General features: G+C 40.1%; 1 protein-coding gene across 1 annotated transcript in view; it reads right to left on the reverse strand.

The window, feature by feature from the left end:
* LOC137266137 (uncharacterized) overlaps window positions 1-26,080 on the reverse strand; it is a 50,503-nt gene that overhangs the window by 10,586 nt on the left and 13,837 nt on the right. The window contains exons 5-21 of the mRNA XM_067801627.1: window positions 22,956-23,097; window positions 22,442-22,505; window positions 21,301-21,406; window positions 20,525-20,613; window positions 19,988-20,105; window positions 19,522-19,641; window positions 14,469-14,569; window positions 13,919-14,037; window positions 12,772-12,887; window positions 12,248-12,380; window positions 11,213-11,340; window positions 10,161-10,292; window positions 8,669-8,839; window positions 7,917-8,021; window positions 6,415-6,603; window positions 3,446-3,649; window positions 2,147-2,332 (exon numbers count right to left, since the gene is read on the reverse strand). Coding sequence (XP_067657728.1) covers window positions 2,147-2,332; window positions 3,446-3,649; window positions 6,415-6,603; window positions 7,917-8,021; window positions 8,669-8,839; window positions 10,161-10,292; window positions 11,213-11,340; window positions 12,248-12,380; window positions 12,772-12,887; window positions 13,919-14,037; window positions 14,469-14,569; window positions 19,522-19,641; window positions 19,988-20,105; window positions 20,525-20,613; window positions 21,301-21,406; window positions 22,442-22,505; window positions 22,956-23,097 — 2,223 coding nt within the window. The remainder of the gene's footprint in view (window positions 1-2,146; window positions 2,333-3,445; window positions 3,650-6,414; window positions 6,604-7,916; window positions 8,022-8,668; window positions 8,840-10,160; window positions 10,293-11,212; window positions 11,341-12,247; window positions 12,381-12,771; window positions 12,888-13,918; window positions 14,038-14,468; window positions 14,570-19,521; window positions 19,642-19,987; window positions 20,106-20,524; window positions 20,614-21,300; window positions 21,407-22,441; window positions 22,506-22,955; window positions 23,098-26,080) is intronic.

Below are 26,080 nucleotides of genomic sequence, written 5' to 3' on the forward strand. Positions count from 1 at the left end.
AAGTTATATTTGTGTTTTAATTATGTTTGATTTTTTGGTTGCACGTGGCATTTAACCTTTCAAAGATTAGAATGCACTGAGAATCGATTTGCATTTACTAGTCACGTGCAAATCAATCGTTTTAGAATCACTGACATTAACCGACGTGCGAAATACAATATACCTCTCTGAACATGTGTTTCCAATTTGATTATTAAATTGTCGATAATATATTAATAAATCACTCTACTGGTGCTATGGCAACTGTTGGTGGTTGGTTGGTGACATGATTAGACCAAATGTCATGATCATCACCACTAGCAGTGAGACCAGGCCCGTGAAGATCCGAGTTATAACTGATCTTCAGTAACCCGTGCTTGATGTGACTAACGGGGTCGCTGACCTCATATACCATTTACATAGATAGTATTGAAGAGCTAACGCCTTAACCACTTGGCTAGCCAAGCATCCCCCTCGGTCATTGAAGGTGAGACTGAACCAGTAACAGACGTAAGACAGGAGAGGTTGATCGTTCCAATTCTAACGTTCCCTACACTACTGACGTCTCTGATTCAAATGACGTGCTTTACGTTAGGGATGAGGCGGTGACTTCATGCACGTCCATGTCAGCGGTGGAAACGATGTTACACCGATTTCGCTACTTGAGTCATTAAATCACTACTAACGCGTTCTAATCTTAAAACTACCAATGCAAAAGGAAAAGGAATGCAAACCAAAGCCAACCCTCCCCCCACCCCCCACCCCCTACACACACACAAAAAAAGAAGAATAACATGACAATAATTATACAAACAAACAAAATATAACATCATGATCGGCAAGGTCAACAACCATAAAATCATAGTATTTTGAAGGAGTCAATGTATTAGCATCTGTTGACCGATCGTTGTCAATACCATGAACAAAGAATGAAAACCATTCGTACTTCGCGTTGGGGTAGCCAGGTGGTTAAAGCGTTCGCTCCTCTCCCCATGTTCAGGTTTAGTTCTCCACTAACAACAACATTCTAACGGACATGAAGACGCCCTGTCCATAGCAAAATTTTCTGGCAAATTTGCGTTTTTGTAAGTAAGTTAAACCAAGCATCGTAACAAATCAAGGACGGGTACATCGAGACAGCGAGATCGATGGGGTTGTCCTGGGTTTATCATCGCTATGAACAATGTGGAAGTGCAACAGGTTTGTGTGGAAGTTGAAATGACGTTCAACACAACTGAAAACGATATGCATAAGAAAGATCTGAAGAACCAAGGTTTCACTACAGTGTTTGACTGTATGTCGCGACTTGTAAGTTTACATCTGGGAATACCCGATGAGAGGCATTTAACAAACTTTAGGGGCAGTGGGCTAAAGTGGTTAAAGAGTTCGCTCCTTACGCTGGAGAGTCGGGTTTGATTCTCCATATGGGTACAATGTGAGAAGCCCATTTCTGGTTTCTCCCGCCGTGATATTGCTGAAAGCGGCGTAAAATTGAACTTCCACACTCAATTACAAACTAGACGTGACCCACGACCATGGGTATGGTACTGACAAACCTACCTAGTAACATGATCACAGCAAATCGGGATAAGAACCCACGATTATGGGCTCCTGATATTGCCTAAGGGACGCAACTCCGCAATGGCAATTACGTCCCCATAGATGACTGAGTCACTTCTTACAAGCAAACAGATATACCGAGGTTAATGAGATCTTCGTAAATACTTCGAGCTAACCAAAGTTTGTCGAAACCGTCACTCGTGGGTTAGAATTGGTCCTCAGTAAACTAATGGCCGACTACTGAATCGAGTGGTCAGACTCGCCGACGTGGTTGACACGTATCGACGTATCCCTGTTGCGTAGGACGAAGCTCATGCTGATTCGGGCCAGATTCGATTATTTATATTCCGTATTCATGTATCTGCAATATCGCCGTCTGCGGTGTAAAACTAAATCCACTCATCCTTTCAACAAACCCCCGATATGGTGATAAAAAGGCATACGGAATACAAATTCAACAAAATCAACTAAATCAGGAATACGCATTCACCAAACTTTGACTTCGAGAGAACTGTAAGTTCGACATATTCAAATTCGACTCGGGATGGGCTTTACTGCATTGCTGACTGCTGTATGGAATACAAGAAAACTACAAAGTCAAACTTACCCTCACATCTGGGCCTTATCCCCGTGAGAACCGCCTCTTGGGTACAAACCCTGGTCAGATTCCCCACCAAGAGAGTGTAACCAGGAAGACAGGTGTAGGTCACGACTTCGTTATAAGCGACCTTCGACCCAGAGTCCGTCTGTGCATTGTCACATGGCTTCGGTACAGGAACGTCACACTCGATAGCTGTATACAAAGTAAACATGACGACATAATATATCCGTGACGTAACTCGTGACATCAAGCTTTACTGTTTTCTGAACCTAAAGTGATGAAACATTTTGAAACTGTAAATACAAACACGTATTCCTGACATGAATCAACGATATATATATGTACAGTAGAACACGGATATAACGAACTCCAAGGGACCAAGGGATTTAGTTCGCTATATCCGTTGTTCGTTATTCACGTTTGACCGCCATATTGGCTTATAGAGATGAAGAGACACGTATATACATGGGCTACATATTTTTATTCTTGTACATTGACATTAAAATTCTGATTTCATTGTTCAAATACATTATCTAGAACATGTTTAACAATCACAACAATTTCAACAATATAACACTTAACTGCGTTTAACATAGTCCACAATTTTGCACAGGAATAACAAAGAGTTTGGTGGCAAGAAAACCATAGCGACGAGAGCGAACTGAAGATCTGTGTATCAGTCAAGCTTTAAAACACGATGTGTTTCTTTTGTTAATTAATTAATGACTATTAAACAATGTTGATTCACCGCCAACGAGGTTAAACAATGTTGATTCACCGCCAACGAGGTTAAACAATGTTGATTCACCGCCAACGAGGTTAAACAAAGTTGATTCACCTCTTTCATCAAGTAATATTCTATACCATGGCGTTGCAGATGTACTTACTGATCCTTCATTAAGTGATATTCTCGTTTGAAAGTTAATTAATGCTCTTTCATCAGGTGATAGTCTTTATCATGACGTTTCAGAACAAATGATTGGTCAATGATAAAGTGGTATTCTTTATCATGACGTTTCAGAGCTAATCATTGCTCCTTCATCAGTTGGCATTCTTTATCATAACGTTTCATCTAATGAAGGGGAAGAATTTGTTCTGAAACGACGTAATAAAGAATAAAAAGACGTTGTTATCTATAAACCGTGTCGTATATTCATGTTAGTTTAACTTCTAAATACCTTTATTAGTATTTCCCCGATACTTAAAAATCGATGGTGCTATTTTGAACCCCCCTTTAAAATAATAAAATAAAAAGATGACAAATCAAGAACAAAAATATATAATAATGATAGATAAAAAACTCACGTCTACACTTAGGTGGATATCCAAGAAGTGCTCCCTCTCCAGAACACACCCTGACTAAGGTACCAGAGGCATGGGTGTATCCCTCCTTGCACGTGTAGATCGCGGCGGTGTTGACGGCAATCTCCCTCGTGGCAGAGTATTCAACATTGTCTTCAGGAGCAGGGTCTTGAACTGTACACGACACATCCGACCGAAGCGTGCCAACTGTATGTAGAAAAAGGAACACGAGACTTTTTCTAACCCTATACATACATATCGTACATTTCAGTTTACCCCACTGCCAATGGCAACTCATTCGGTAGTTCGTGGTAGTAGTTTTTATCTCGAGTAACACTGAATCACGCATGATGCACGGAAATTACCGATGTTTTGCGAATGCAAGTCGATAGAAGGGAGATAACTCTAAAATTTTCGTTTGTGTCGTCTGTAAAATCTAGCTATGGGGATGCCACGAAAAGATTTACCTCGAATTCCAATTAATACATTTTGACAAAACGTCCCTGTGAATACTAAAAAGGCGACCGCAGAATTAAAAATGAGAATTGTTGGCTGATATGTACGTCTGGTTCAGTCGATGTTTGTTTATGGTCCTCTCGCCCTTCGCCCATGCCCCCCTCGTGACCAATGAACAACTTACATCGTTTCGACACGCAAAATTATGTAAACTCTCCGGGAGTTTTACAACAAGTAATGGTAACACCAATACCATATCTATATATCAAATAAAACAACTGCATATTTAGCATCAATGAAAAGACTCAGACGAGTCCTAATCAACTGACTACATTTGTGACGTCATATTCAATTTGAAAACGTTATGATGTCAGAGCGTGATGATGTCATAACTATGATTAAAATGAAGAAGTTCCGCAAGGAGAACCTTCGCTTCTGTTTTCATCGGATCACAGTTTTCTCAAGCTGCGACCAAATCCATGTTGATTTGGTTAATGTGTGGGACCAAGCGCCATCATATATAGGACATTTGCTAGGTGGTTGAGTGATTTTAATGTGAAGACCTCATTTAGTGATGAACACCGCCCAGGACGTCCAAAATAAGTTATGAATGAGGAGGTAATGACAATTGTCTAGAAATGCATTGATAAAGATCCACATGAAACCGCGAATTACTTCAGCATTGGACACTTGGCACCATTCACTCAATCCTTCATGATCATTGGAAGTTATGGAAGATTTGTGCTCGTTGGGTACCTCATGTGCTGATCCCTGAACAGAAACAACGAAGGCCTCAGTGTGCTCGTTGGGTACCTCATGTGCTGACCCCTGAACAGAAACAACGAAGGCCTCAGTGTGCTCGTTGGGTACCTCATGTGCTGACCCCTGAACAGAAACAACGAAGGCTTCAGTGTGCTCGTTGTATATCAATTATGTTTGAACCAAGTAAATGGACCAAAGGTGCTCAAACACATTGTCACTGGTGAGGAGACTTGGATCTACCTCTATCGGATCCCTAACAAGCGTATAACATGATGTGGGTGGACAAGGAAAATTAGCCTCCAGTGGTGTTCAAGCCAGGATTTCAGAGCAGGTAGAGATTTTTTCGTCTTTTTTTCAGCTTTGAAAGGTCAGTAATTGTTGATATCCTGCTGGTCCCGGGGTAGAATAGGCCTTCAGCAACCCATGCTTGCCATAAAAGGCGACTCAGCTTGTCGTAAGAGGCGACTAACGGGATCGGGTGGTCAGGCTTGCTGACTTGGTTGACGCATGTCATCGGTTCCCAATTGCGCAGATCGATGCTCATGTTGTTGATCACTGGATTGTCTGGTCCAGACTCGATTATTTACAGACCGCCGCCATATAGCTGGAATATTGCTGAGTGCGGCGTAAAACTAAACTCACTCACTCACTCACTGATATCCTGCTTGTGAACAGCTCTGTTACTGGCACTCACTACTGCAACACTGCCCTGCCCAAGATGCTTGGAGCTATGGAAAAGAAGCGACCTGAGACGGGAACTAGTCGCGTCCTGCTCCACCTTGACAATGTGAGTCCCTACAAGACAAAAGCTGTTACGGAGTATATAGACAGCCAAGGAATGACCCATGTGCCACATCCTCTTTATAGTCCCGACCTCGCACCGTGCCACTCTTGGTTCCTCCCAACATTGAAAGAACGACCGGATGGCAGGAAATTTTCACGGATACAAGAGATTCAAAAGCAGTGATTTCATAACCCTAATGCGAATACCGTAATGTCTTTAATAAGTGGCTCGACCGCCTAAAATAATGCGCAGAGAGAGGAGGGCAGTATTTCAAGGATATATGAAAATTTAAACTTTTTTATGCTGATGCAGTATGGTTTTGCACTCTTGTTGCCATCACTTGTTGAACAGCAATCGTATGTGGTTGGAAAAAGCTCCACAAACATGCTGTTTCAATTTTTGTTTCCACAAAACATTGTCGTGCGCTGTCCTGTCCTAGGCACATACTCGCTTCAAGAAATGGCCAACACAGCATTCTCAATGACACAACCGCCCGACTTGTAAATAGCTGAACATATATCTCAGTGGTTGATATCAGGAGCATCATATCATCGTGTGACGTTGAAACACAATAATCCTAGCCTAACCACTCAAACTGTTCAGCCAGATAGGTTCAGAACATTACAAGGGATGTCTAGCCCCATACACCGCTGTGCGCCCCATGGTCTTCCTCAAATAAGGGCATGAATGTGTTGTGTTTTAAACTGCTTCTGGACATTTTAATACGCTACTTGTTGTTACCGTGGCGCTCGGTGTTAAGATGAAGCAGGGACTGGCCAGTTTGGGGTCCTATATTGTATCACTGCATAGCCATGAACTGTTAGCTATAACATTCGCCAAGCTGAAGACCCGGGTTCGATTCCCAGTGTGGTTACAATGTGAGAATGTGATATTGCCGGAACATTGCTAGGAGCGGCGTAAAACTACATCCACTCACAGACACACTCACTCTCTATGTTATTTTAGTTACCTTCACACTGGAGTGGTGTCCCCGACAGTGACCCATCAGCGTTGCAGACTCTCTTGGTGTCCCCGGACAGGGCAATGTAACCATCAGAACATCGGAACACTGCTGTCCCGCCTACGGTCAAGCCGCTGTGACCAGTCAATACGTCAACATGGCTCTCTGGTGGTGGGGCTGTTACCGTACATGTCGTTGCTAGGAAAAAATACAATACAGTAAAGTATAAGTCAAATAACACGCCAGAATCGATTATTTTCAAACCGCCGCCATATAGCTGGGATATTGCTTAGTGCGACGTAAAACTAAACTCATTCATTCACTCACTCACTCACCTATCATGACATCACGGATGATGTAATCGGAGCAATAAATGAAGCGAAACAAGGACTGCCTCCTGGGCAATACTGACGGTGTTCGGACTTACTGTATAGCTCCACCTTTACTTACACTGGACATCTTTACTTTCTTTGGACACCATCTGGAGTGTCCGTCACAGCTGGACTCTCCGTTACAGTGTTTTTGTGATGACATTTCTAAGAAAGTATATGTCAGCTACTGTGAAATGTTGACACCCTAATTTGTCGCTGATTTAATGCTGCTGTAATGTCTGTCTTGTGTCGTAATGGTGACGTAATTACTGATTTGTATATTACAATAATGTAAAGCAAACGTTTCCTATTCAGTTATCTGCAGTTTGATGCCTGGTAAAATGAAATCTATTGTGTTTCCGCAGAGTTGTGGTGTTTTTATTAAATCCATGGAAATGCGTCATGGAAAAACTTGCCCAATGCCAAGGGCGGTAACTCAAAAACTGTTCAAGATATCAACATGTCTTGAGCACGCTAAGTAGTCCATAGTATAGGTTGTCTAGCGGCGTATCGAACACGGTTGTACTATAGGCCGTTCTGGACAAAAAGGGGGCGATGGGATAGTCTAGTGGTTAAAGCGTTCGCTCGTCACGCCGAAGACCCGGGTTCGATTCCCCATATGGGTACAATATGTGGAGCCCATTTTCTGGTGTCCCCCGCCGTGATATTGCTGGAATATTGCTAAAAAGCGTCGTAAAACTAAACTCACTCACTCCCTGACTCTGGTCAAAGAGATTTGAAACACGGTCACAGTCAAAACGTGAAAATAGGCAAAACGTTCAGTTTTCCAAAATTGCGAAAAATATATTCTCCCGGCCAACATATGTTATGCGTTGAATCGATAAAAGGTGATGTCTACATTGTCTACATTGAGAGAACATTTGGTCAATTTATCTTGTCTAGTTTTGGGGTTATTGGGGTCTAAAGATTTTGACATTTTGTGCCATCTGCCCTTACCGGAAGCCGGAAGTTGACAATATCTTAATATTGTATCTGTTTCAGGCTACAAACCATCATCACTGAAAATTTTATCTAAATCGGCCTAGCGGTTAGTCTCAAGAGAGCAGCAGCAAAATTCGTGCTCGTGTTGATGGGAAACTGTACTTGATGACGTCTTGATGTACCGTTAGTTCTACACACCTAAATAGCAGGTAAGGGCACAGTTTCTTTTTCCATCCTCTGTCTGGCAGTAGTTCGCATCCACGGAGAGATCAGCACAGTTATGGTAAGTGTCCTCCAGTCGGCCTGGAACAGAACATTGACAGATGAATGAGTGAATATGTTTTTTCGAAGCTTTAGCAATATTCCAGCAACTAGGGGTACACCTTGAGCGGGCGTCAGACACTATACCAATGTGGGGAATCGAACCCGAGCCTTCGACGTGACGAGCGAACGCTTTAACCACTGGGTTACACAGCCAGGCGTAAAGACGCGTAAATTCGGCATAATGAAGGAAAGGAACTCCCCTTATGACGAAGGAACGGAAACCAAGTGTAGGTTGGAAGAGACGAACCCTGCAGAAAACACCGTGTAAGTGCGGAACAGAACACCTTGATTAGATAAGGGACAGGCTAACCATTAGCAAGTACAAAATAGATAGAAACATCACCCTTTGTAAGCAGGGGACAAAAAACCTTACGTAAACACAGAGCAGACGAGCCAGTGAGTAAGTCCTCTTTACTCCGGAATTTGCAAATCTTAGCTATGTGGCGGCGGTCTGGAAATAATCGGGTCTGTGCCAGACAATCCAGTGATCAGAGCGTGATCATCGATCTACGCAGCTGATTCCCCCCGTCGGTTGCGTGGCAAGAAGAATTCCAGTGGGGTAAAGAAAAGCAGTATGACACACAAAGCATATAATTAAGTCCTTATTCGCTAAAACCACATCTTACCGCTACAGACTCTGTTAAGAGCTGACCACTGGCCAGTAGAAAGGCAGTATCTGGGCTTGGTTATGTCACTGCTGTCACACTTATAGGTCACTCTACTTCCGGTCCGATAAGAGCTTGCGAGGCCTTCAATTATGCTACTTCCGGCTATGGGATTCGGCGGCGCACAGGACGCTGAAAAAAGAGACAGTGAGATGGATAACCTGCACCTTCTCTGATACTAAATGATGTATATCGCTCAGACATACTAACTATCAGTCCCCAAGGAAGCTAATGTATAAAGCATTACCAGTTACGCATTTAATTACAATATTGCATTAAAAGGTTTGAATGAATTGATGCAACGTTTATTACATCGACTCTTGAGCCCTCTACTGGCCGAACGTTATTCATTGCCCTAGACAAAATGAGGCTAATGTATGGCGCTAAACACACGCGCAACTTGACTGAAACAATTTTGCAAATACCTACAACACCGACAGTTTTCGATGTACGGAGCCACTGTTTACATTCCGTAAGCTAAGCGTTCTCAGTTTGGAAGCTGTTCGCCTCGAAGCTTTTATTATGGTTAAGTCGTAAAGGATAATACATTGTTTCATTCTTTCATAATGCAGCCTTTCATTGCATCAATGGAAGCTAATGTGAGTCTATATGCCACAATATATGTAATATGGACAAGGATATTGTCGTAAATTTGTGAAATTGAGGCTTCAAGATATGATCGAGGTTGGTTATTGCGATACATGCTATGGAGGCCTAATGAGGCCTAATGTGACCTGCCTCTTTTCATGACCGTGTCGCTGGTCCGATAAGTAGCTCAACACCCGTGATATGTGAGGTATTGTTGTGACTTGAAATAATGATATCTTTTATAGACAACTTTCTTATTATCGAGTTATAAATTACGTCAATTAAAAACCTCAATGGTAGAAGAATTATAAAGCCTCATACCAAATTGGAAACAGATAGCACTTATAGTTTTAAAGTAAAGTTACCAAACACCGTCCCGAAACATTTTCTGCCAGACTATATTTCCGATGATCTCCATTATAGTCTGGCTGCATCTACGGCTAAGCCCGATAAATGTATTATCTCCCTTGGCTGGCTTTTATCCAATCAAGTGTATACGCCTGGAACTTGAGCGAACCAGTCTCAACTCATTTTCGCTTTTTAAATTATCTAACCGATTAAACTTAGCAACACGAGTAGTGCATAGGCTCTCTGAAGAGGCAGAAGGATTTCTTGCATGTATTTTGTTTTAATTTTCGGACCAGTCGATTTGCCTATGATTTCCCCAAAATGTAAGTCGCACTGCGACCGCTATCTTTGTTGACTCTGGCAAGTTCAGTTGTAACGGCACCTTAGCTGGAGCCAGCAAAGGGAGGTAATACAATTTTCGGGCCGACCCGTAGATGCATTCAGGGTATAGTGGAGACTTATTGGAACGTATACCCTGGAGATATGGAGGATGTATCATGTCGTCCTATGGTCTTACCAGCGCTTGTGACTGCTATGGGTGGAATATTGCACGTCAGACGACACCTGGTTTTAGCAATGGGAGTGGAGCAATACTGAGGGTCCTCAGCCATGCGATCATGGCAGTCGTCATAGCTGTCGAAGACTCGCCCTGCAGACAACATGTTCCTTGTGTTAAAACAAGTATTTCAGATTATTAAAATAATAAGAAGTTATATCGCTAACAATCATATGACGTCATTATATGACATACGCAGTGCACGGAGTTCGAAAACCGTTCGATTAACTGGTTTGGAGTTCACTCCAAGCATTTCGGATTAGTAAAATAATGAGGAGAAGTTATATCACCGACAATCATATGACGTCATTATATGACATACGCAGTGCACGGAGTTCGAAAACCGTTCGATTAGCTGGTTTGGAGTTCACTCCAAGCATTTCGGATTAGTAAAATAATGAGGAGAAGTTATATCACCGACAATCATATGACGTCAATGAGTCAGTGCACGGAGCCCGGAAACCGTTCGATTAGCTGGTTTGGAGTTCACTCCAAGCATTTCGGATTAGTAAAATAATGAGAAGTTATATCACCGACAATCATATGACGCATGCAGTGCACGGAGTTCGGAAACCGTTCGATTAGCTGGTTTGGTGTTCGCTATGTACACATATATTTTACTGCTTTACTTTATCTATTTATCTATTTTAACACTGCATCGTTAGCATGTTCAACTCCAACATGATTCACAATTTTAAAAGTTGTTTTACGCTTGTGGGTATCCCTGATTTTATGAATCCAGTCGAGAGGCAGACAACATTTGGTTTTCATGTCATATAGCTGGAAGCGACCTTATCGTTCTTCAAAGTAAAACAAAATTATACGTTTTTCACGTTTAACATGGCAGTGAGATAAATACATTGTACAGTTCGCCCTCGGGTCATACGGTCTGATGTCCGCCATTTTGTAACTGTGTTGCCCGACCCAGCAACGCTGCTACAAAATAGCGTACATCAGACCGTAGTACCCTCGAATGAAGCCTACGACTTCAACTTTGTTCTATCAGGACGTACCGAAGTTACATGCGTCGCAGTATTTAATGTCACAGCCTGTTAAGCTTTTCCTGGTGTAACACCAGGGTCGGGCTCGAACACCCCCGGGGTTTCGGCAGGCGTTCCCAGAATAATCAGCAGCCAGGTCGCTGTCACAAAGAAAAAAAGTCACTGTCACAAAAGCAGTGTCACAAAGAAAAGAGATCACTGTAGTAAAGAAAAAAGATCACTGTAGCAAAGTAAAAAGATCACTGTCACAAGATCATTGTCACAAAGAAAAGAGATCACTGTAGCAAAGAAAAAAGATCACTGTAGCAAAGTAAAAAGATCACTGTCACAAGATCAGTGTCACAAAGAAAAGAGATCACTGTAGCAAAGAAAAAAAGATCACTGTAGCAAAGTCAAAAGATCACTGTCACAAGATCAGTGTCACAAAGAAAAGAGATCACTGTAGCAAAGAAAAATGATCACTGTCACAGAAGAAAAAGATCACTGTCACAAAAAAGATCAGTCACAAGAAAGAATTTGGAAAATCTCTGTCATCTCTATTATCTCAGTCTCATATCATTAGTTCTGTACGATTCCTGTGCACAACTTGGCCCAGTTGGAAGAATTGACACGTAGAATGGCTTAAGCCGACCTTTCACAGGTTGAGGAGACTTATAAGGGGTATGAGGAGGAGAATGTTGGCTGCCATACAGTCGCATGGATGTTACCATGGATTTTGACAATCGTGTAGGACACGCAAAACGACATTTTAAATGTTCTCATTCAACACTGAATTCAACAGTAAACATTCAAGGCAACTGTTGCACGGACATGATTTGGTATGAAACTCAGTAATTAACCATCATAACATCAACTTGGATTCCAATCATTTTGTCGTGTTTCATGAGGCAAATGATCACAAAAAACCTATGTTTTTCATAGTGGTCACGAGGAGAAGGTTTTTGTCCGTTTTGAAAACCTATCATTGCAAGAATACAAGAGTGCTTAACTAAGTTCTTTGTGTATATATTGTATCATTTAGACTGTTCAGTTCATCTCGCTTTTTACCTCAAGCTAAAGGGACTGAAGTCACAATCCGTGGTATTACTCCATTCAAGACAGACAGAGTTGTCTTCCGCTATATTCACCTCACCGTTGTAGGTGGCGCCTTTGTCTTCAACATTGTAACAGTAGTTCTCCGCTATACAAAACAAAATCAAAGACAACTTGAAGAATTATCAATACAGTAGCTTATGCACCAAACGGTTACTCTTATTCATTTGTGAACAGAAAGAATAAGCCAGTAAAAACACACACGCCCGTATAAATATGGGCAGTGTCTGGTCAAGACTCGATTATTTACAGTCTGCCTCCACATAGCTGGAATATGTACTGAAAAGCAAAAGATACACAACTCTGACTTTTCGTCAAGTGTCTAAATAGAAGGCATAAACATACCCGTTTAGTTCCATGAGAGTTGCGTTTTTTTCGCTGTTCAGGATAGGTGAGTTAAACAACCAGCCAATTGACCAAAGAACATATCTTTAATATTTATTAGCGTATTGCAGAACAAACAGCAGAACAGATCTTACCCAGAAGAAGTTTCGCCGACGACCAGAGCCTGTCTCCAGGTGAGTTAACTTTCAACGTCAAGATAGTGAAGTTACCCTCTGATATTACGGTTTTCTCATACCCAGAGCCGCATAGGCTGAAAGGAGGTAAGAAAGGCATGTATGTAAGGAACATAATGTGTATTTGAGGATGCACATCATCACACGATATGGTCACGTTACTGCTACACAGGACCATCTCTCCATAATGTCTAGGTGAAAATCCTAAAGTTTTGATGACGTAATCTCAAGATGCCAACAGACCTTGCCCCGAAACCTTCTCGAAACAAACTTAAGTCGGAGTTTTTTTACTCAAGTTGAAGTTTTTGCTCAAATGTGACAAAATGCAGGAACATGCATTTTCCAGAATGAAAGGAAACTGGTATCCAGCTCAAACATAGTAGACAATCTGAATTTTGTGGACAGATTTCTTTAGTTGTTTGGACATTTTAGTCTAAAAAAATGCATTTGAGAGAAAAATTCAGCTGTTTCAAATTGTCAAATTCAGTTTGAGATTTGAGTTAAAACTTAAGTTTGTTTCCAGAAATCGGGCCCTTGTAAGATATCTATTCTAAGCTGTGGTTGTATATGATGGCCAGGATCCGCTGGTTTTGATTAGAATATTACACTGACCTAATTAGGATCTCTGGATTGACAAGACCGTCTTCTTGTGAATTGTATGAAAGATGTAAACGTTGAGGGTCTAACAGGAAACGCGATTACTTATTATATAGAACCCGTGAAGATCCTGTTTAGAAAGGATCTTCGTACAAGGCGACTTATGGGATCGGGTGGCTATGCTCTTTGATGCTTGTCATCGAATCCCGAATGCAAAAATAATATGTTTTTAGGAACTGAAACGAAGATAGTGTAATATAAATGGCGGAGATCTTGGAATTAGGAGTCGACAAGTTTACCAAAGTGAACGTGCATGAACATTTTGTTGCCTGTATCGCAAAGTGAACGATATATCTATTATTGGCCCTCCTAAAATGAACATATCGATGCTCATGATGCGGATCAGTGGATTGTCTGGTTCAGACTCGACTGTAGACAGACCATACAGAAGGAATCCTTAGTGCAGTGTTTAACAACAAACATAATAACAAAACATTCGGGTGTGACTTACACTTTGCCGGAAGCTGTAGGGTGGCCAGGATTGAGGCTGAGAGTAGATGTGCAGGATTCTCGGGTTCCTGCCACCTCCAGGTCTAGGAAGTCTAGTACAATCTGGGAACCTGGCGGGCTCTGTAGGTGATCAACGTAAACATGTTGTGTAACGTGAATGGACATTGTTGTGTGGTATGGTGATGTGCAATCTTGGTGTGACCCATATTGTTGCAGATTAATGCTACGTCAATGGTGCAGTCATAACCGCTGTCACTCACTTACACACTCATTCACTCACTCACTCACCCCTCCCCATCCCCACATACATTCTTTCACCCTAAGCCCTTTCACGATCTCACCCGCCCATCCACACACTCACTCACTTATTTCCCATCCTCTCATAAACCCAGCCACTCACCCATTCACTCACTCAGTTCCACACACCCTTCCTAAGCCCTCTCACGAACTCAACCACCCGCGCACCCACTCACCCACTCAACTGCCCACCTACCCACTCACTCACTCAATCACTCACTCACTTACTAATTCCACCGAGAAAGTGAACATACCCTGACGATCCACTGATACGTTGCGCCCACTTGCGGGTTATTCGTGAGTTGGAAATCAGCCTCCTGACTTGCCAGGGTTAGATCCACAAAAACTCCGTGTACTGTGGAGACGTATAGAAAATACAGGATTGTTAATGACAACATAACGCATCCTGCTATTTTGCATGACATTATATTATAACGGCAACATTCCCAACAGGCACTAATCGACATATCCAGTGGCACTGTGATGAACCTCCTCAACAGGCACTATTCAACATACCCACAAGTGACGTGATAAAGGTCTCCAACAGGCACTATTAAACATACCCACAGCCACTGTGATGAACCTTCCCAACTGGCACTATTCCAAATACCCAGTGACACCGTTTTGAACCTCATCAACGGGCACTGTTCAACATACTCACAGGTGCTGTGAGTCCCCAGGAGGCACTATTCAACATACCCACAGACACTGTGATGAACATTCCCAACAGGCACTATTCAACATGCCCACAGCCACTGTGATGAACTTTCCCAAACAGACACTAATCAACATATCCAGTGGCACCGTGATGAACCTCCCCAGTTGGCACTATTCAACATACTCACAGACACTGTGATGAACCTCCCAGACAGGCACCATTCAACATACCTACAGACACTGTGATGAACCTCCCAGACAGGCACTATTCAACATACCCACAGACACTGTGATGAACCTCCCAGACAGGCACTATTCAACATACCTACAAACACTGTGATGAACCTCCCAGACAGGCACTATTCAACATACCTACAAACACTGTGATGAACCTCCCCAACAGGCACCATTCAACATACCCAGTGGCACTGTGATGAAGCTCCCCAATAGGCACTAAGACATGTTGCCAAGGGACACTGCACCCAGCATACCCTACATGCCAGCTTGCGATATGCGAGGCAGGGCCCAGCTTACTTCCGGTACTATTTCGGTTCTGGTTCCAATTTTTTTTATTGTTCCCATCAAGGTTCGAGGGTATTGATACATGTACTACAATGTGGAAACATTAAATATAAATGTAGGTGTATAGGTACATTGCACATAATAGTTCAGCAGTAAACATTGGTCACTCTAAATCAAATAGTGGGAATAGAGGAAACCATTTTTTAGAATTTATCGAAAACATTGTTTCTTTTGGAAATAATTTTTTCCACCATGAACACACCTTCTAAAATCATTATAAAGTTTTCTAAGATGGGTATTATTTTTTCAGGGTGCAAATATACATGTATATTTCAGCAGAAAGTATCGTGTGATGAAGTAATGGATTAACATTTAGAGTACGAAACCAAACCTGAAATTTTGTCAGTTGCAGTGCCTGTATTTCTTTTATTAATCCAAATTTGAAGTTCATTCCAAAATTTCTTGGTTTCCTCACATTCCAAATATATATGACAAATGTTTTCATCCGCTTCGTTACAGAAAGTACATTTGAAATTGTCAGCCAATTTCATCCTGAAAAGTAATTCCATGCAAAAATTTATATTGAAAATCTAAAAGTTTAACATCTTTTACATTTTTCTTAAATAGACTAAAGATCACGGGCCATTCAAAATCAATGTCTTTGAATATACTTTCCCATTTATGGGAACTATGTGGTAAAACACCATCAGAAAGCAATTTATCATAAAACGTTCTTGAACCTTTAGTTGAAATCATGAAACCCCTTTGTAGAGAGTTTATATTAAGGTTATTTGTATACCTATCTTTGTAGCCTTTTAAGGTCCTTTTCCATGATTCTAGTAAAATATATAGAATATAGTCAAGATCTAAATATGTACCCTTTATCCCATATATATTTCTCAAATCTCCATACGAAACTAGACCTCATCATACAAGTCCTTAATAGTTAAAATTCCTTTGTTGGCCCAGTGTCTGATAAAGCGGTTTGGGTTTTTAAAGCCATATTGGTTGGGATAATATTTCATTTATGTTGTTATCTTCAATAGTGTTTTTAATACAATAGCTATTTCATGCTTTCAATCTGTCAAAAACGGATTTTCGATTTTAACAACATTATGAAAGTAACGCCACATTTTAGTATATCCTTAAATGGAAAATTTCATGGCGTTAGCAAAGGTTTTGATATCAATCATACGTAACCCCCTTCTTTATAATCTTTTCTTTCAAAACGCTCCGTTTGATTTTGTCAATTATGTTATCCCAGACAAATCTTTAAAATATTCTTTCAAGGGAAGTAGTAAATTCAACTGGTGGGTTAGGTAAAGTATTAAAGATATGTACCAGCTTTGAAAGAGCTAATGTTTTAATAACAGTAATTTTGCCAAGAAATGTCAGTTTTCTTTTTCGTCATGACCCTAGTAATCTATTAGTATCTTCTAGTCTTTTTCTTGTGTTGATAACCCATAGATCGTTTAAGTCAGAAGTAAATCTAATTCCTAAAACTTCAAATTCTTTTCTTTGCCATTCTATATTCAAGTCTTCACAAGTATATCTCTGCTTCCAGCTTTGGAGCCAATCCAGATTGCCTTCGTCTTATCTGTATTTATTCTTAACCCTGACATATTGTATAGACTATCCTCCGAATCATCCAAGAATAATTCTGTATCATCAGCATACTGGCCTAATTTATATTCTTGCTCATCCATTACAATACCCTTTATTCTATACCCGTGAAGGTCCCGGGGTAGAATAGACCTTCAGCAACCCATGCTTGCCATAGACGGCGACTATGCTTGTCGTAAGAGGCGACTAACGGGATCGGGTGGTCAGGCTTGCTGTCTTGGTTGGCACATGTCATCGGTTCCCAAATGCGCAGATCGATGCTAATGTTGTTGATCACTAAATTGTCTGGTCCAGACCCGATTATTTACAGACCGCCGCCATATAGCTGGCATTTTGCTGAGAGTAAAACTAAACTCCCTAAAACTCCCTCCCTTTATTCTGTTATATTGTCGTATCATAAATCAAATGATTTCAGCTACAAACAGAAACAAATATGGTGATAGCAGATCACCTTGCCTGCAACCTCGCTCATTAGGGAAGAAATGAGAGAGGTGTCCATTCTGTATAACATATGAGGTTGTATCATAAGTTAACAAATTGATCCAGCGTGTAATCCCAGGACCAAAACCAAATTTTAATAAGACCGAGTTGATAAAATCCTTACAAACTGTCGAAAGCCTTTTCAAAATCAGTTAGAATCAATAAACCTGGTATATCTCGTTTCTTAGTTTCGAACATAAAATAATACAGTAATCTTGTGTTTTCACTCAGTGTTCTGCCTGGTATGAATCCAGTCTGGTTAACACGTATTAGAGAGTTTAAGGTAATTTTCAGTCGGTTAGAGTAGAGGCACTTATTGTTTTATACAAAGCATTTAATAAGGAAATTGGTCTCCAGTTATTTAACTGGTTTCTGTTTTTATTACCCTTTGGTATGCAGGTGATAATTCCTGTCTTCATAGTAAGTCACATCTCATTTCTTCTAGTAACAACTTTGATAAATCTATAAGTCCAAATCTTAAGATCTTTCCAAAAGTACTTAAAGAAATCTATCGGAAATCCATCTATACCAGGGCTTTTGTTATTCTTCATGCTTTTTTACAGCCAGTGATATTTCATTCATATCAATGTCTTTTTCTAATTTGTCTCTCAGTTGGTCAATCAGTGTTGTGGGTATCACCTTTTCAAGATGAGAGTCTATTTCATATTTATTATCTGATTACAGTTTTCTATGCAATTATTTAAGTTCATTTACGATTGAATCAATGTCAGTAATTTCTTCACCATTATCAGTAATAATTTTATTTATTGATTTACTGACATTTTCTAAATGGCAGAAATATTTTGTTGTTTTTTCTCCTTCTCCATACCCTAAGATTCTGTTTCTGAGTTGGGTTCCTTTCATTTCATTTTCTTTTAGCTGCTGTAGTTCTGATTTCACTTTTGCAAGTTCTGAAAGCAAGGTTTCATCTACATTCTGAAAATCCTTTCTAATTATATCTTCATAATCTTTAATTGTAACGTCTAATTCTTTGGCCTTATCCGTTGCTTTCTTTTTAAGAAAAGATGAAAAAGAAATTGATTTTCCTCTAACTTTCTTCAAAAATGTTTCCAGAAATAGACTGTCATGAACCATAAGTTTAAACACTGAATTATGTATATTTTTCACCTTGATATCAGTATCTGAGTATTCCTGAATTGTTTCTTTCGGGATTGATCTAACTAAATCTGCATATTCAGGATGCAAAAGTAAAGAAGTGTTAAATTTCCAATAACCCCGCCCTCTTTGCTGATTTATAGTGTTTGAGAAAATGAAGCTAACAGCTGAGTGATCTGTTTTATATCCAGATAAGAGATCAGCATCAAGTGCAAGGTTAAATACATCTCGTGATAATAAGAAGTCCAGTCTTGCCTGTTGTCTAGGGTTTTTTTCCACCATGTATATTTTCCTAAGTCCTTGTTCAGCTCTCTCCAAACATCTACAATATCAAGTGTTTCAGTCGTATCTAAAATTACATTTCGGGTCTTAGGATTGTTAATTTTTTTACAATTTTCTAGATTCATTGAAGGATCAATAACTAAATTCCAATCTCCAACAATAGCGAAGGATTCATTATCAGATTTGCAAAGATTTTCAAATACGTTTGCATAGAAGCCTGGATCATCAATATTAGGTCCATATATATTAGTAAGTGTCAATCTTTTTTCTTCTATGGTTACATCCGCAATTATATAGTTTCCATTCTCATCTTCTAATGTTCTATGTAGAATAATATCAATATTATTGTTAAAGAGTGTAGCCACACCTCTTGAATTAGCTTTGAAAGGTTCTGGTTTCAAACTGAACATTATTAAACTGGACGGAGTGTACAGCCATGCTTGGCTGTCACAGCTGTTGTCAGTCGTAACAACCGGCTAATCTGGATATGGTTCGATCTGAAATTTGTTATTCCTGCAAGGATTATCGGTTCCTTACTGTCTTGAAATGTCTTTTGTCACCGGAAGTCCTACGGTGTCGTAAAGTGGTGTGACCTACGAGTCCTGTGACGCTTTGTTCATAGCTTACCGGTGGGAAGGAAGTTTTCACACCGTGAGAGGGGATCCAGTCCATCAATACAGTGACACTGGCAGTTTGTGTGGCGAAAGATTGGGAATCCGCCGTGGCTGCACCAAAGGTCGCAGTTGGCTTGAAATGAATTTAATTATAAAATTTATATCTTTACAACAATCAGCAAAAGGTGAGTGTGGACGTTGGCAGGTGAACATCGACTGCGTTCCCAAACTGTTGAAGTTTTACTGCTTGAGAATTATTAGATGAGCCACGACCTCACAAATGACCCCAATTTGCATGTATGGGAACGCCCTCCAGAACATTACATTTGAAACAAGAGAATAGGTTTCTTAAATGCAACAGTGTTGTTGGTAGTTATTAACACCATCGGTGCGTTAATATTACGAGCATTCCTGAATATGTGTCAACTTGTTTCTGGATAAATATTGTCAGTGTGAATAAAGCTAAATCAAATATCTACCTGTACACTTGTACAGCGTGTTTACTTCGTTTAGGCTGTTCCAGAACACATCGCTGGATCCGAAGGACAGGTAATTCAGTATGGGAACGATGGTCCGGAAGCCATTCGACGACCCGCTCTGAGAGTAGAACATGACCTTATTGAAATGAGAATTGTACCTATTCAAGACATTCAAGGATCGATGTAACCATTTTGGATCCAGAGATCTAATGTTTCACGAAAGCTAATCGACGTTTTAGTTTTGAGACCTGAGGCCAAAGTTGCAGCATTTCTTTAATAAATTAACACAATACCTTGGACATAGGCATTGACCCTTACGAGCTCATTGACAATGGAAACGGTTACTATCAATCCTTTTAAATGCTTCTGTATCTATCCGCACTATCAGTCTTTCGAAAGGTTTGCGAGCATTTTCTCTTCACGCACAAGCACACACACTCGCAGACACGCATGCATATACGTACGCACACCACTAACACTCAGGCGCTCACCCTGGAACAGATACGCACACGCAGACGCAATCACGCACACACGTACATAGGAGCTGTAGTGCATTATGGAGTCAGCTGAATATACGCCATGAACAACGTTGTTTGTAGAAGCCTTCTTGAAGTTCACCTCCTTTCCTGTGTTAGAAACGAAAGACAAGCATTTAAGCAGCGGTTGCGTCCTCGTTACCGTGTGCATAAAGTGTATGATTTAACTGATCTATACAACAAATGTACACAACAATATGGGACACAAAGCTGCAAAAAGTGATGGCTTAAGGTTATTTGTATTTATGCCTTTGTTTTTGGTCCCATTTATTTATTTATTTATTTGACATGTCCTTATATTTTTCTGCAATATTGTCTTGAAACTGTCAAACACTACCACCTTTTGCAAATGAAATACATGCACCCCATGTTGGTATCTACCAACTTTGATAATAAAATGCAAGCACTTAATCAATGAGGATCAAATGCACTAAGAGTTTTATTCGTTTGATGATCAAATAAACTAAAACAGTATTTGCCGCTGATCCTCAAATGCATACACTGGGAGTTAAAATACAGTTGAGGATGAAACCCTTGTTATAAAACAATATTTACAATTAATAATCAATTGCACACGCAAGAACAGTATTTTCTGCTGATCAAATGCATACACTAAGATCAACTATACATTTGACGGTCAAATGCTTACAATAAAACGTCATTTACCTTAGATAATCAAATGCATTCACAAAAACATTTACCTTAGATACTCAAATGCATTCACAAAAACAACATTTACCTTAGATAATCAAATGCATTCACAAAAACAACATTTACCTTTAATGACGTTCTTGTACTTGATTTGAATGTAGTTATCTCTGTCTTGATGACTCTGTTCGTGGTAAAGACCCAAAGCGTGCAGAATCTCATGTAGGGCGGTTTTCTAAAACAGCGATTCATTTGGACCTGCATTATGACTTTGCAATCTATGTTTTGGTTCGTATAATAATATAAGATAAGGATTTAGCTCTATGACCTCGCTTCGGTACGTCCACGCAAATCAGTCTTTCTCTCATCATTATATAATTTACGAAAAAAAAAACAAACGAAAAAACCCAAAAAACCCCCCAAAAAACAAAGCAAACAAAAACAAAACGAAAACAAGCAAAAGAAAAAACCAAAAAAAACAACAACAAAAAACAAAAAAACTATTAAAGAAACATAACAAAAAACCCCCCCTAAACTCAAACTTTCAATTTTCAATGACGCAAGAATGAGTGTTGACTAACTTTTCATCACTGTAGACCATTAATGTTCACTATCATCTTGCAGCGCACAGTTGTGTATGCTTTTAGCCGGTTTATTTTTCAAAATGAAAAATCACACATGCAAAACACATGCAAATGTCACGTCACGTAAGGAAGTGCAAGTAGTGATGCACACTCCCTAGATCATTATGATCATATCAGTACTGATTGACTTGAATATATCTCCCATATTTTTCAAACATAAATAAAGAATGAAGTTCCCATACGTTTTGTAAAGAGTATGTTTAGAGTAGTTTAGTTTTACGCCGCACTCAGCAGTATTCCAGCTATATGTAAATAATCGAGTCCTCTAGAACCCCCGAAGAGTCCAGCTACTAAACTCGAATACCCATCGAAACACTCTCCGTGCTGAACTCTGAACTCTCGACCAACTGTCACACACGCCGATCCCCCTAAAACCTTGCTCCGCCAATGCCAACTGTTTGTATATACTCTTACAGACAACCCAGTGATCAACAGCATGAGCATCGATTTGCGCAACTTGGAACCGATGACATTTATCAACCTAGTCAGCGAGCCTGACCATCCTGTTTCGTTTGTCGCCTCTTTAGACAAGCATGGGTTCCTGAAAGCCAGTATTTTAACCTGGATCTTCAACGGTTTTAGTTTGCTTGATGAGATGGAATTCGTCTCATTTACTCACACATTACCTGTTTGTCGCACGGAGAGATCGGCTGTTCCCCATTTATGGCTCGGCCAATGTAGGACCAGCAACTGAATAGATAAAATTGCGTCAGTGACAGCAGACCCTTTCATGGTTCGTGGCTTGGAGTTAGCCCAGAAACCCACCAAGACCCTTTCTCCAGCCACAATAACACCCCTATACTCGCATCCCATCCACAAGTGTTACTTGTTGTTAACTTATTTGAATATTCACAGAACAATATATCTTCGGAGTCCGCCATGTTTATTACACTACGACTTGTTACATCTCGTTCTAACATACGTTCTAACATACACATAGTTCACCTAACTGAAGCCAGACTGTATCTAAGCTCTCCTGAAAAATCGCCTTACTATCGACCATAGGGACTATAGCACATCTGCTACCAGCACTGACCTTACCAGGGGTCACATTATCCCTTCAACCAAACCAAACAATAGACCTTATATTTGAACCATGTAGTATGAAAAATATCGTGAAAGATATATGAAGTCACTCACCCACTTGGCTTGACGAAGAGGAGGTAGCTGGAATGGTTAACACTGTATTGGGAACTTTGGGTGTCGACGTCGTAAAATCTGATACACGTGTTTTCCGTGATCACTTGCATTGCCTGGTTGGTGGCATGGAATACCTCCGATGCTGGGAAGACATTAAAAGTGGATAGTAAACAGCAAAGAGTTGGTAGGTTGGTCTGATGTTTAACGAAGTTCAAAGTAATATTCAGGCTATATAGCGGCGTTCTGTTAATAAGAGTGAGTGACTGAGTTTAGTTTTACGTCGCACTTAGCAATATTCCAGCTATATGGCGACGGTCTGTAAATAATCGAGTCTGGACCAGACAATCCAGTGATCAACAACATGACCATCGATCTGCGCAATGGGGAACCGATGACATGTGTCAACCAAGTCAGCTAGTCTGACCACCCGATCCCGTTAGTCGCCTCTTAAGCATAGCCACCTTTTATGGCAAGCATGGGTTGCTGAAGGCCTATTCTACCCCGGGACCTTCACGGGTTCTGTTAATAAGAGATCTGGATAGCTATTCTCGAAACATTCGTAGTCTTACGAACTTCTTAAGCCGATTCTCAACACATTGGCTACGATCAAAGTTACGAATTCTTAGGGCTAGGAACGTTTCGAGAATAAGAGCCCTGGATCAGTGAATCCAGTGATCAACAGCATGAGCATCGATCTTGGCATACGATGACATGTGTCACCCATCTCAGCGAACCTGACCACCCGATCCGGTTTGTAGCCAGAAGCTGAAGACCAGCTGTAACCTGGATCTTTACGGATCTTCAAAGAGTTGTTTATTGATAGCCACAACAGACATCAATCTTGGTCACACGTCAAACAAAGTGTATTTACTTCATTGATAAGCTAAATGTGTTGTAGGAAATGCTGTAACCAGGGATTTCACGTGATCCCTAAAAGAATCATTTATTTCGTGAAATCACCGAGTCGCAGGGATTTGATGTATACATGTAATTTCAAGGAATTTCATGAATTACTGATTATCATGGAGTTCCATTTCACACCTTCTCTATCATTGAATGTGTGGTATTACTGTTTGTAGCTTAAAGAGACACTGATTCCCCGGCTGAATCATAATGTCCATCATTCTAAATTTCTGATTTCCATAATTTACCTCTAAATATTTTACTTCATATTTTTATGGGAAAGTTCATCATGTGTTGCCATATGGTGCAGAGATTTGGGTTTCCATTCAACACTAATACTGAACAATTTCAAATTTTGTAGAGTGTTTGCACCTTGGTAGCTTTGTTTCAAATACTAAAGCTAGAGTTGAACCTGGGAGATATTCATGAAAAGTTTATTAGTATTTAAAGATAATTAAATATTGGTCTAGATTATTAAGTCTGCAACCTAATCCTATACTTTCGCATTAGACTTGCATAATTTCAGTTGATATTCAGACCGACGGCCTATTATAACAAAGAATGCATGTTCAGTATAATAGCAAAGTGCGCATGCGTAAAATATGCATGTTCATTTGTGTAGTAATATATTGGTACACTGATTCATGTGTAGGGAAAACATAGAAGTTCTCAAATTCATCGAATGATGTATGTACATTGAAGCATTTCAAATAATACTTTCATTCTTATCTGACATTAGGCAACCAAATTGATCTAGTGAAATTGTTCCCCCATCGATATGTTGTTTTCTAATGTGTGAGTGTGATCGGCAACCCGAAAAAATGGTATTCATCCTTTATATCTCCCAATTTACAATAATTTACACAATGTTTTTTCGCTCAATACCGTTCATCCTGTCAATTTCTGTTTCTAGTGGGAGTGTACCACAACGATTACTCCCAACGTCTTTATTTGTATTGAATTGCTATACTCTTCAGCTTCAAATCTATGCTTCACAAATGTCTAAGTTTGTAGTTTAGATGTAGTATTAATGGAACTGATCAAATTTGATATGAAAAAATCTTTCATTCTTTGTTTAAATTCATGGAAAAATAAGTTTATGTTTTGCATCCCTTGATTTATCCATCCATACATAAATCCAATCGAACATAAAGTGTTTCTACCGGGGTATCCCAGTTTACTTTTCCAATGGTATCATAAAGAAGTGAAATTTTGTAACATTTTTAACATATCTGTGGTCAGGCATTCTGTTTATTTTAAGCCAGTATTTCATGCCTCTTGTTAAAGTGTTAAGAAATATATGGAAGCAACCATATACACCAAGGACAGCATACTTTGGTGTCTTGACTGCCAGTTGTATAAACCTCTTACAAGCTATTAGCTGAATTTTTTCTTGTACATCGTATTGGTTATATGCCAACATTTCACATCCATATGTTAGGATTGGTAATATTTTGGTATCGAAAATATGGAAGAATATCTTGCAATTTTCAGAGCAGTTCATATCAATCTGTTTAAAGCTTGGTTCCCCTCCTGAGCTCTTCTACTAATAGCATATTCTCATGATAACTGAGGAATGAAATAAATTCCTAGGTATTTGTAATTATTCACAACTTTGACTCTTCTCCTTAATGCACTTCCCTTTGTGAATACCATCATATTCATATATATCATTCAAAGGAATTGGAATAAATGAAAAGTTATTTTAAACAAGACACAATTGGTATAATGATATCTCTGCTTGTGTAAGAAATAACATATTAATAATAATAATATTAATAATGTGATTGGCAAGATTCAGGGAAAGCATGATAAATATGCGGACCTCGCCTTTGAAATGTCTCGCTTGCATCCCAAGTACACTGTCGTCAGGCTCCCCATTGTCCTCGGTGCCCTTGGTTTGGTACCTCCTGATCTCTTGATGCAGATTAGGAGAGTGCCCGGGTTCTCCACCGGGAGCACAGCCCTTCTGACAATCTGGGTAATGCAGAAGGCTGCAGTGTTGGGGAGCCTCCATATTCTCCGGAAAGTTCTTGGTGGGTTCGACTAGGCAGTGTTTCCTGGGAGAAGTCCCATTCGCTGTCTGGGCTGCGTGTAGAGGGGGCGAGGGCCCTGAGCTGATGATGAGCTTGACCAGCCTGACTGTGCCAGGATCACCCGAACCCTCTCTGCTGCATTTTCATTCTAATCTGTAAATATTAATAAATAACGTATTCGGAATT

Source organism: Haliotis asinina, chromosome 15 (assembly GCF_037392515.1).
Source record: "Haliotis asinina isolate JCU_RB_2024 chromosome 15, JCU_Hal_asi_v2, whole genome shotgun sequence".
Taxonomy (NCBI): Eukaryota; Metazoa; Mollusca; class Gastropoda; order Lepetellida; family Haliotidae; genus Haliotis; species Haliotis asinina.